General features: G+C 37.3%; 1 protein-coding gene across 2 annotated transcripts in view; it reads left to right on the plus strand.

The window, feature by feature from the left end:
• INO80 (INO80 complex ATPase subunit) overlaps positions 1-12,346 on the plus strand; it is a 58,340-nt gene that overhangs the window by 4,498 nt on the left and 41,496 nt on the right. For both annotated transcript variants that reach the window (XM_072338738.1, XM_072338739.1), the window contains exons 2-11: positions 1,543-1,725; positions 2,618-2,784; positions 2,881-2,948; positions 4,670-4,828; positions 6,413-6,533; positions 7,793-8,007; positions 8,634-8,687; positions 10,163-10,366; positions 11,800-11,995; positions 12,202-12,269. In XM_072338738.1, the coding sequence (XP_072194839.1) occupies positions 1,583-1,725; positions 2,618-2,784; positions 2,881-2,948; positions 4,670-4,828; positions 6,413-6,533; positions 7,793-8,007; positions 8,634-8,687; positions 10,163-10,366; positions 11,800-11,995; positions 12,202-12,269 (1,395 nt within the window). In that variant the 5' untranslated portion in view covers positions 1,543-1,582. The remainder of the gene's footprint in view (positions 1-1,542; positions 1,726-2,617; positions 2,785-2,880; positions 2,949-4,669; positions 4,829-6,412; positions 6,534-7,792; positions 8,008-8,633; positions 8,688-10,162; positions 10,367-11,799; positions 11,996-12,201; positions 12,270-12,346) is intronic.

The raw sequence follows: 12,346 nt of genomic DNA on the forward strand, positions 1-12,346 counted from the left end.
TGTAGTGTTTTGTTAGGCCAAGTCTCACGAGGTAGAAAGGAGCACATTTGGTCTGTTGGTGTCCTCAAGGCGTAGTGAAGCCAGGGGTGCAGGGTGAAGCAGGAAGCACTGCAACCCAGTGTTGAGGTTGGGGAAAGCTTTCTGCAAAGCGCCAAGGGGTGAAGGATGTCTTGTGGCTGTGAGCAAAACTGTTAAATGATGGTTCCGTGTGGTATTTTGGCTGGAAACTGAAATAATGCCATATTCACAAAATGCTTGCCAGCTCTTGTTTACAGAAAGTGTTAAGAAGTAAGAGTGATAAAGGAGATAGGGTTTGGGTTTGTTGTTTTTTTTTCTGATGTAATAGGTATTGAATCTTGTTCTTTACCATGCGTAATTCTTGTTAAGCTGCTTGTGTGATAGTTACATCAATTTTGTTAATATGACACTAAACTGCTTTCCCCTTTTTGGTATTGTTTTTTATCCATTCCCTCCAAAATCTCCTCCATCAGACACAAATTTCATGCTTCCTCTCGTTTTCTCACCTCTTTACTTTCTTTGTGACCCTTTGTCTCTTAGAAGACGGTCTTTGATTTTAGGTGGTGGTTTTTCTTTTTATGCATCCCCCCTTCCCCCACCCAGGTGAATGATGAAGAATATGACACAGATCTTTTAAAACTTCTGGGACAACGTGAATCTTATGTATTTGTTTCTTTGTTCTGTAGGGAAGGCTTTCAGGAGCTTTCTTCTGTCTTGGTAACCTCTGCTTGAAACAAGTGTTTCATAACAGAGGTCATCCGTTTTATTTCTGCCAGGCATGAGAAGGTCTAGCATATAGAAAATCAAACCTAGGTAGCTTCAGTCTAAGAGTCATTTTTAAATGAGTGCCATTATCCCTTGTAACAGTTCCTGGCATTCTGTTGCTTATTCTGTAGCAAAGACATGGCACGAAGCCTGAACATTTGTTAAGAAATAATACATTTTGCTTTGGTTCAACCATGCCTGTTAGTCTCAAGGTGGCGATCACTTATAATCTTTTTCTTTAATACTGGAAGATTTGAATCTATTCTGTAATACTTTTTTTTAGGATAAAAGACTTGGAAGAAATGATGACATGCTGACTGTAGACATAGAACAATTAGAAGAGCAGATGCTTGAGCTTCATTCATAAGCTCATAAACAGTGTAGTCAATAATTCAGCAACTGAAGAAATACATATAAAATGTTTTTCAGCAATGTAACATGAAATTTGTTTCATGGTTTTGTAGTATCTCTATGAAGTAATACAAGCCAGAAGAATCCTTTAGAAGTGCATTTAATCTTTCTGCAACTGACTTTTTCATTTTATCCTCTTCTATAAGCAAAAATTTTAGTTGGAGGCATTTATGTAGTAGTAAATAGCATCATATTTAGGGCACTGATGGTGCTTTCATTTATGCAGCTACAGCTGTAGATTTGGATGTGTTGGCATTTGGTGTCGCATGCAGTAGGTTTGCCTGCTCACCTTGTTCTTTCTTCTCGGAGGTGGTGGCAGCGATGATAATTGTGATTTCCTCTCAACAGCTGCATGTTCAGAGGCATCTGTGCATGAGAAGTTTGTTCTATGGCCTCGGAGCTGGGTGCCAGGGAGGATGGCAGCTGCTCAGAGCTGGCAAAACCTCTTTATCTGCAGTACCTGGAGAAAGCTCTGCGACTGGATCAGTTTTTACGACAAACGTCTGCCATCTTTAACAGGAATATATCCAGGTACTAAAACCTTCTCCACAAGGAATATCAAGGAAAGACAAGCATTGTTATAATCTTGTTCTCAGGCAATGCCATAGTAGGAGTTTACTTGATCATTAGGAATGACTTGTTCATTATAAAACCTTCTCTTGTAAAGAATTTGCACTGTACTTCTCCTCTCATTGATAATGCATCATATTGCCTGCCCAGGTACAAATTAATAAGATGTTTTAAAGCTTTTTGTCATAGTTGAGTGGCCAAAACTTTCTTTGCCTGCAAAAAATAGGATGAATAAGCATTAAGTTAATTTTTTAGGGAACTGGCATGTAGCTGTAAGTGGAATGCAAACAGTGTTGTCAGATGCAGCATTTCTGATAGTAAGTTGTACCATTGAGAAGTGACTCATCAAGGTACATTTCTGTCCAGAAGCAGTTTACTTCTAATTTTATCAGTGTTCCGTAATTATAATCTTACAGAACTGAAAAGCACGTGTATAATAGATAGGTGGTGTATTACAGGCCTCTAAGATTCACGCATGTGAATAAAAAAGGAATAAAAAAAATACACTTTACATCTTTCAAATGTACAGTAGTGCTGGGAATAACAATATTGCGCTTTGGTTTGACTCAGCACTACATTTCTTGATTAGTTTGTGCCTCGAGTATGAAATATCTATCTAGAGACTAAGGACACAGCTTGAATAGCATAACCTGACTGGTCTGATGATTAACTGCTGCTGAGGGTTTAATGCTAAATTATTAACAGCAATATTTGTAGTGTGCAGAATTACAGCTGAGTCTGCCTTAGTTCTCAGACCTTTAGGCAAATGGCCACGTGCAAGGAAAGTTACACAGACGTCTCTTCTTTTGAATATTTTCCTTTCACTCTCAGCACATTATGTATCTTCCTGCAGTGATGAAAGTGAGGATGGATTGGAGGACAATCCTTTGTTGCCTCAATCTGGGGATCCTCTGATGCAAGTTAAAGAAGAGCCTCCAAATGCTTTGCTTGGGGAATCTTCTGGAGTAGGAAATTCTGGAGTGCTGAACACACATTCCCTGAACGGAGTACTGCAGCCAGGTAGCCATCTACTGAGTTGAATCTCTGCTTACTTTGGGGTAGGCTGGGAAAAGCATTATTTCTGAAGAAATTTGTTTTTATCTTTTCTTTAAACAGAGCCAAAGTCTGAAAAAGGGAGCTTGTATAACTTTTCTAAACTGAAGAAGAGCAGAAAGTGGCTGAAGGTAAGGGTATTGCAGAAGAGTCCTAGTTAACACCCTCTAGACAGGGGTGAATAAGGGGCTCTGTCTTCTCATCTGGTGTAGATCGTGGTGTCCTAAACATCTAACAGTGTTGGTGGCAAAAAGAAAGTAAGTTGAGCCTTTGTCAGAGCATTATCGCAAATTATCACAATTAAAATTGCTACATATGGTAAGCTTATGGTTATGGTAAGGTTAGTTGTTCTCATATCCCAGTTTACTTTACACGTACCACAGAGGGCTCAGAAAGTTAGATGGGTGTCATGATAACCACAGGATTACTAAGTTGGAAACGATTGCTAAGACCATCTAGTCCAACCATCAGCCCATCGCCTGTACTCACTAAACCCCATCTCTCAGTGCCACATCTACCCTTTTCATGAAAACTTGACAAGAATTTTTTCCTAGTATCTGACCTGAATGTCTGTGACACTTAATAAACGTAATAAAGCCAGAGCATTAGACATTTTTTTTCTTGTTGCATCTTCCATGCTCTTTGGCCACGCTCAAAGCAAAGTATACTTTTGACACAACATACACAGCAACTGCTTGTGTATGAAAGCTGCCTGAAATGATGTGATGCAGTTTAATTGATGCAAAATGTCATGCTGAAGAAGCAGCACGGGTTATAGTAATATTTGTTATGTTGCTGAAAACAATCTTGAAAGGACTTCTTTAATCCTGTACTGTATTGGTCTGTTGTTTGCTGCACTTTTTTTAAGTAACTGGAGTCGCTCCAGTGTCCCTTGCTAAGAAGATATAAGGGCGTTTTTTAGTTGTTTTCTTTTCTTTCTGCATTAACAAATGGCAAAACAAAAAATGCATTCTACTGAGGTTTCTCATGATGAAAAGGAAAAGAAAGAAGAATATGTGATAGTCCGTAGTAAGTATTGTATTGGACATTTGTTGGAACAAAATTGAATCAGAGTCTTTATAGATTACAGGCTTTCATTTCCGTTGTGTAGCAAAATGGACGGTAGGCATTTCAGTTTTGGTGAGCAGCAGCATTTTGGTTAAATACCACAGTGAGTATACATCGAGAAACATTAAGTCATTTTAGTACTATGTCCAAATTAAAGTGAGCTTTATGAAATGTATTAAATGGACGCTGGAGACTGAGATGAAAATTTGTTTCTAAGATGAAGTCAGTATGAGGTCCAAATGAGGGAGGGAAGAGAGAGTGAAACAGTGGCCCTGTGCCATCTTTGCCTTTCATTGTACTGCAGTGTTCTCTAGTTAGTAAATACAGGTTGCCAAGAGGTCGAGCAGGAGCCAAACCTTGTGCAAGTGGTGCAGTGGGAGAATGGCAGGACAAATGGTACAGATGAGGTAGCAAAGCACCTGCAGCCATACATCACAAAACGCCCTTGCTTATATCCTGTTTTTTCTCACTGCTATAAAGAGCCTTTTGAGACCACAGGCAGTTGCAGTGGGTTTTAAAATGATTTAATTTTCACTAAACTAACAGAACTGTACCTCTCTGAAGATAAAACAAAATGTTTACTCGATTCGATGCTGAACAGCACTGTAGATCAGAAAACTGTTTTCCATTTGAGGCATTTCAGAGGGAAGACTCTTTGCAAAGGCTAAGTGTTGTGGTTGTGTCAGCCTTTATTAGATAAAGGCTCAAGAGTGTTTTGTGTAAATAAACAATACAGTACAGGGACTTGTGATTGTTAATGTTTTTATTCATTTATTGCTGTTAGAGTATCCTTCTGAGTGATGATTCCAGTGACACAGATTCTCCAAGTGATGAGGATGGAGAGGATGAAGAATTTTCTCTTTCAAGGGAGGAGCTTCACAATATGCTGCGATTACACAAATATAAGAAACTACATCAAAGTAAATATAGCAAAGACAAAGAGGTAAAAATCCAGAACTTCCGTATTTCCTTAATTTTCTTTTCTCTTGTAGTTGCATTATTTTAACTACTTCTACTTTTTTTTTTTTTTCTGAAAATCTGTAGTATTTTGTGGACTAGAAAATAGCCTATTGTTTGGTAGACTAGAGCGATCTAATGTCAGTTTCATAGAAGAATTTAATAAATTAGGTACTGATTGAAAAGCTATTGATACCTTATGCTGAGAATCTCTCAACAGTTTACATAGATAGTATGGATACATGTGTATATACAGCTTCCACAACATTCTGTTATGTTCATTAAAGCAAACAGGGTGCTGGAATGCAACATTCAGACAGTAGGTATCAAAACTGAGTTACTGTGGCTTAGATTTTAATACAGGTGGTCACAGTAGTTCAGGGCTAGAATTGTATATTTAAATCTACTGCAGTACATTTGCCCATTTGCCTCACCGTTGAGGCTGCAAGTAGTGAGGTGATGTTTATCTTTTTGAAAGAGAGTTCCTCGTATTCTTCCTTAGTGTTTTTTGTAATTCTTTGGGGTTTTACTTGTTTTTATTTTTTTTGTCATACCTTCCTTTTCTGTTTTAGATTTTCTTTTTGTATCCACTTTTAATCTCTTCCTTCTAAGAAAATATCTGCTGCATTACTACATTTTTCTTTATATTGTGCCAAATTTTGGCTGCTTTGTTTCTAATAATGTATTGAGTCATAAGAGCCTTTAGAAAAAAAAAATTGCTGCTTTCAATTGCAACTGAAAGTGGGTCTCAGCTGAAGGAAGTCATCCTCTTCTGCTATCAGTTGACGTTTTGTTTCATACTGCTTCAGATTTCTTCAGAAGAGTGAAGAAATATTTTTCCCAGCCAAGTCTTTCTTTCTGTCCATTTCTTTCTTTTGTTCAGTCATTACAGATTACATTGGCATCTTGAAGTACCACATAACTGCAGAAGCATTCATACACCCAGCTTCCACATAGGATTTTTATGTTTGTGTATAGCCTGTGTATAGTTCTTTGGTATTTTAGTTGAACGGTACTTGAAATACATTACATATTTTTATAATCTCCAAACTGCTTAGTCACCTGCTTTTACAGGATAACCTGAATGGTCGATTTGTTCATGTGGAAATTTTTAAATGCCTTTTACCTAAACCTGTCCTTTGATATCTTTTCATGTGATAAAAGTAGGACACGTATGTAACTTGAGAATGCAAGCAAAACAACTAGGAAGTCCTTGGTTGGACTATTGCACGTAATGTGCTGTTTTACTGGGCAGCACCTGTATGGAAAATAATGTAGTGGTATGTTTTGAAAGCGTAAGCTTCACTACATGCTTTTCCTGTCTTATTTAAGTGAGTGGGTTTGGTTACCTCTGTAGAACTTGGGGGCCTCCTGTGTGCAAGTAGTTTCCCTTTGGACTCTCCAAGCCTTGGTAACAGTCCTAAATGGAGAAGTACATTTATTGATGACTTATTTACAATTTCTGTATTTTTACAATCTTTATTTCTAAAGGCATGAACTTGTTTACCTGCTGTTGCTGTTATCTGCTGTATCTGGTTTGTATTAGTGCACTCATTTACATGTACTTCAGTTGCAGCAATACCAGTACTACAGTGCAGGACTGCTGTCTACGTATGATCCTTACTATGAGCAGCAGCGCCACCTGCTAGGGCCTAAGAAAAAGAAGTTTAAAGAAGAGAAAAAATTAAAAGGTAAAGTCACTGTCCTTGTGTTTTTAGATAATTGCTGTGATTTAACCTCCTTTCTTGTATTATTGACTTTGAAGAAACATTCATGTTTGAACATATTCCAGACCTTTGAGTTTTGGATGGAAAGCTAATGGCCGATTCCATCAAAGAGAAATTAGAAAATGCTGTGCTTTATCTGGCCTCTAGAGAGCTAGGGTAAAAAAAAGATGGTGTAATTGAGAGTTTGTGGTTTTAAATTTTCTTTGTGGACCTCTGGATCTAGAATGAAACTCATGCAATAAGTACTTCATAGCTATTTCTTAGCACTGCTTGGCTATGTTTCAGAATCCATAAATACTGCTGTGTATCGTGATCCATTTGCTCATTTTCTTTGGAAACTTGATAGTTCTTAGGAAAATATAAGAAACTACCCAGTAACTGATACTGTTATTCCCAAATATGTAATTGTTCCAGTGAACGAGAAATGGTAGGAAATGAGATTGTTTTCTGGAAATTAGAGGGAACTTGGAATTGATGTCCAATGCAAGTTAAAATAGAATTATTTCTGTAACATCTCAGCTGGAGTTTTTCAGCTGCGTGTTTGCCAGGAAGTACAGTTTCCTTTCTTTACTGAGCTGACAGCATCTGTAGATTTGTAAGAAAGCAGAAAGAGAAGGCTGTGCACTGTCAATGTAAGGTGAATTCTCTGTAGTGCAAGCACTCATGTTGGAGCTGTGTTTTGAGAAGGCTATTTTGGGCTTCCCTCTATCCTTTCTATCTTTCTGTGAGTTCCTTTAATGCTGTATTTTTTCCCACTAATCTTGTAGTGTCTGTGATTTTGCATACTCTCAAATAGTATGTTTATTATCTGATAACAGCATCTGATAGTTACCTCTGAAAGCTGTATTCATAGTAAATGATAGCATGTCAATCTCTTTCACGACGGTTTGAGACATCTACCAAATGCTGATGTTGTTACTTTTAAATATAGTAAATTTAAATTTAGTAAAATTTTACCACAGGACAAGAAGCATTATACCAGATCACAGATATTTTAATTCCTAATAAATACCTCCTCATGAAAGGAAACATGCCATAGGAGTTAGTTGCAAAACCATAAAGAAATAAATGTATGGTACTAGAACTGGCAGGCAGAGGTAAGTTTGACTTTTTTGTTAGTTCCACGCATATAGTGCATTGGATAGCTTAGGAGAGATGTCAGACTAAATGCAGAAGGTCCCCAAAATAGGAAAAGAAAAATGATTTAATGGTCAATCTTGCAGGAAAGTTGAAAAAAGTAAAGAAAAAGAGGAGACGGGATGAAGATCTCTCTTCGGAGGAGTCTCCAGAACACCACCATCACCAGACCAAAGTTTTTGCCAAGTTTTCTCATGACACACCACCACCGGGGTCCAAGAAAAAGCATATGTCTATTGAACAACTTAATGCTCGGCGGCGAAAAGTGTGGCTTAGCATTGTTAAAAAGGAATTGCCAAAGGTGAGCTTGGTTGATGGCACTACATCATTGATGGTAACAAGAAAGTGGGTTAAAAAATAACTTAGTGATTTTCAGGTGGTCGGTGATGGTTGAACTGATATTCTTCAATCTGTAAGCAAAGTGTAGTTCTGATTTCTTAGCACCAGTGGGTGTGTATGACTGATAGCTGTGTCATTCTTTAAGAGCTCTGCAAAGGATATGTGCAGTGTCCTAGACTTTATTTTTTTTCAAATAACTGGTCTTGTTCGCATAAATAACACGATTTGTGTTAACTCTAAACATCTTCTGGGAACAGTGGAAGAGTCTTCTGTTTGTTTCAGTGCTGGCAATGGAATAGGATAATCCTGCATTGTAGTAGTTAAAGAAAAAATCCTGAAAAAGGAGATGTTTTAAATACTTCCTTCAGGAGCTGGAATATGTTTATAATATATGTGTTGGACAGTGAAGAAGGGAAGGTGTTTCCATCAGAACCAAACGTATTTATGGAACATGTACTCAAATTATGCAATGGATTGCGTGGCTGATGTTGGCAGATCTAACATTAGATCTAGAGACTGGATAGTGATCGTTTAAGGTACTGTGCATGTATTAACCATCAAGTAATTGTAAGATGTGTTCTTTTATAGGCATACAAACAAAAAGCATCAGCGCGAAACCTTTTCCTTACCAACAGCAAAAAGGTAAGTGTTCAGCTTGATACCGATACTTGTATTGAATATAATCAGCAAACTGTACTCTCTTTGTTTCTTACTGATGATCTGTACTGTAAATAATTTGTATAAGGCTTTTCATTTTTTAAATGTATCATATTCATGTGTTTCTTAAGCAGTAAAGGAAACAAGCAACATAAATTTGTGTCCTGAAATCTCTCTGGCTTTCATAAGATTTGCTATGTTTGTTTTTATTTACTGATTTTGATACAATAAAGACTTCAGTACACTGCATTAGCTTTTGAACTGCCCATCTATCCAGTAGCTAGAATTTGCTGTTTTAAGCATTCATGTGTAAATCAAAGAGGCTCTTAGAGGTATTAAAATGTGTTCATTTATGCAAACTTACATAGGAGCTGGGATTAAAAATGGAACAGTTTTTTTGATTGATTGCCAAAGGAATTTATTTCCTCATTGGGGTAGTCTCTGAGAAGTGTCAGTATTTCTACCTTGAAGACTTTATTGTAGGAACATTTGAAATGCTTTTCAAAGCATTTTTAAAGTGTTACACTCAAGTGTGTGATTTATTTATATGCCTAATGAAAAAATTATGTATATGGCTAATGGTCATCAGACACAAGATGACATAGAAAACATTACGTTCCATATATGCATCAGTAAGAATGGCAATGTTTTCTAGGTAAGGAATATAGGAAACAGGTTCTACTTCACTGTGGGCATCCTTACCAGAGACTAGAATTCTTTTTGATGTCTAGAGAAATATTCTGTGATTACTCATTTGTAGATATCACAAACTGTATTATAGCAAGCGAGTGATGCAGCAAACTTAAAGGAACTGGAATTACACTTCCTTCCTTTGCTTTCATTTTATTTGGTTGTTTACAATCCATTAATGGTGAAATTATTGATGTGCAAATTTCAGTTGAGGAAAAAACAACTGTCACAAACATCAAACCCAGCAATTTTGACCATTATGACAACAACATTAATTTATATATGCTGGATTGGAAAATGACACTAGTATGCTTCTTTATGTGATGGTAGGAAAACTGTAGGATACTCCCCCGCTTTTCAGTATATTAGCATGTGAATGTGATTGTGTGCTACCACTACTGCTGTTGCAGCAGCCTTATTAGAACAGTGAGAAAAGAATGTGTGCCACAGAAAAATGTTTGTAGTGGAGTAACATTTGCAGACAGACCTTAAACTCTGGAGTACTTTTCAAAGATCTACCCACCAGATCAGTCCTTTTAAGTACCGTGTTGTGCTGCAGCTGTCCTAGGTTTGGTCTTTTGTATGCATCTCAGGAGGTTCTTGGACATTTATGTTCTCTCATCATTTCAAAAGTTGAACTGCTGAGCAAAGTATCACTGTTTTTCTTTTTTGAAGGATCAGATTTGTTTGCAATTAAATGTGATGTACATTTTTGGTTTTCTTTAAACCTGCCCATCTTTCATCTGCATTCAAACCTTATTTCTCCCTAGCTTGCTCATCAGTGCATGAGGGAGGTACGTCGAGCTGCTCTCCAGGCCCAGAAAAACTGTAAGGAAACTCTACCACGGGCACGTCGACTTACCAAGGAGATGCTTCTCTATTGGAAAAAATATGAAAAGGTAGAAAAAGAACATCGCAAACGGGCTGAGAAGGAGGCTCTGGAGCAGCGCAAGTTGGATGAGGAGATGAGAGAGGTAAAGCAAAAACACAGGTTGCTGATAATTAATTTATTGAGTAAACACAAAAATGACCAAATAATTCAAGTTTCTAAATCTGGGCCATTAAGTTCAGTTGTTTATTCTGTTTCAGTAATATTGCATGTATTTCTTTGCTATTCTAAAGTTCTTTACATAATTCTTCCAACATTAGAAGCCTTTGAACTACCTAAATTCTTTACAAGTGATTGAGATAGAATAAAGGACACCACATGTCTCACTGACGCATACATAACTCCATGTTAGTTTGTGCCAGCCTTTGTAATGATCATAGTATCATAGTATCATAGTATCGTGCGAGTTGGAAGGGACCTTAGAGATCATCGAGTCCAACTCCCGGGTTTCGAGCCCCCTGTGTAGCGAAGCGGCACTTCCACCCCTGCGCCACAGGGGGGATTCGAACCCGGGCCCTCCGGTGCCGCAAGCAGCAGCTTATACCACTGCGCCACTGGGGGCACACTATGTGCATCTTTCTGAATACAGCGGTCAAGTTACCTTTTCATTCACATTGATATTTTATTTTTCCTGCTGTAAACTAGCATCAGAACTGTCAGAGAACGTGAGCAGGACTGTTGGGGGCCTACAGAGTTGAGAATTTTTCTGTGATGGCCAAATGATCGATTCATTGACTCTCTTAGTGATCAGGGTTGAATTTAAGAAAAAAATATTCTCACCAAAATTCTCTGGTGGATTTACAGCCTTACCTTCAGTATTTAGTGGTGAGCTGAGGTTGAATCATGAGAATTCCTTCTGTTTAGTTTAATGCTAAAATCATTAGACTGTGCTTTTATGTATTGTTGTGTTTCTCTCAATTCTTGCAAATTTGCAAACATTGTGTGCCTTAAATTACTAGGTGAATTTTACCATAGCGTTTTTTAGCCAGAACCTAGGAACGAACAGAGTTTTTGCAATGTCTTGCAGAAGCCCAGACAGTTACAGTATCTCAGATGTGTACATTTCATATATTCTTTCACTGTTCTCCTTGGTAATGAAAGAACATTAGAGCTACCTCCTATGATTGCATTGGGAGTTTTTTGAACTGTTTGGTTCTTTTACTGTAGACCTCTATGCTGTTTTTTTAATTAATCTTCTAAGTTTTTCAGTGTAAACAAAAGCTTTAATCTTTCTTTTAAGAGATTATCCTGTTCACTGCCATGATTATATAATTTAAAAGAATATTTTAAAGCTCTATTTTAATATAGGTGTTTATGGTGGTGGCTATTTTTTTGTATGCAAATGATGTCCTGGCATTTTTAAATCAAAATAATGTACGTAATATAACCTGGATAGGTTGTCATTTTATTAAATTGAAACTTTTTTTCTTCTTGAGCTATATTTTAATCATTACATCTTTATTCTGTTTTTGTTTGTTTGTTTGTTACCTGTGACCTTGGTGAATGTTTTTCTCTTAGGCTAAAAGGCAGCAGCGAAAACTTAACTTCCTGATCACACAGACTGAATTATATGCCCATTTTATGAGTCGTAAGCGAGATATTGGGCATGATGGAATACAGGAGGAAATCCTGCGCAAACTGGAAGACAGCTCTACCCAAAGGCAGATTGATATTGGAGGGGGAGTGGTGGTCAACATCACCCAGGAAGATTATGGTAAGCAATTTATCCACAAGCATTTCCAAGCACTTTTGAAATTTACTGTTTTACTTACATTATTAATCACACTTAACAACGTCAGACATAAAATTCCTTCTGTATAAGAAGCATGTCTGTAATTACTGAAGCTCATCTGATTTTTATTTTTTTTTAACTTGCGTTGTTGACTGTGCAAAGCTCTAACATGGAGATGCTGTTTTCAGATAGTAACTATTACAAGGCCCAAGCTCTGAAGAACGCTGAGGATGCTTACCAGATTCATCAGGCCCGGGTATGTATGTTTTGAATTTATGAAGCAAAGGAGAAAGCAGAGTAATTGGTAAAGGTACCAAAACCAGAATCTTTAAT

Source organism: Excalfactoria chinensis, chromosome 5 (genome assembly GCF_039878825.1).
Source record: "Excalfactoria chinensis isolate bCotChi1 chromosome 5, bCotChi1.hap2, whole genome shotgun sequence".
Classification (NCBI taxonomy): domain Eukaryota; kingdom Metazoa; phylum Chordata; class Aves; order Galliformes; family Phasianidae; genus Excalfactoria; species Excalfactoria chinensis.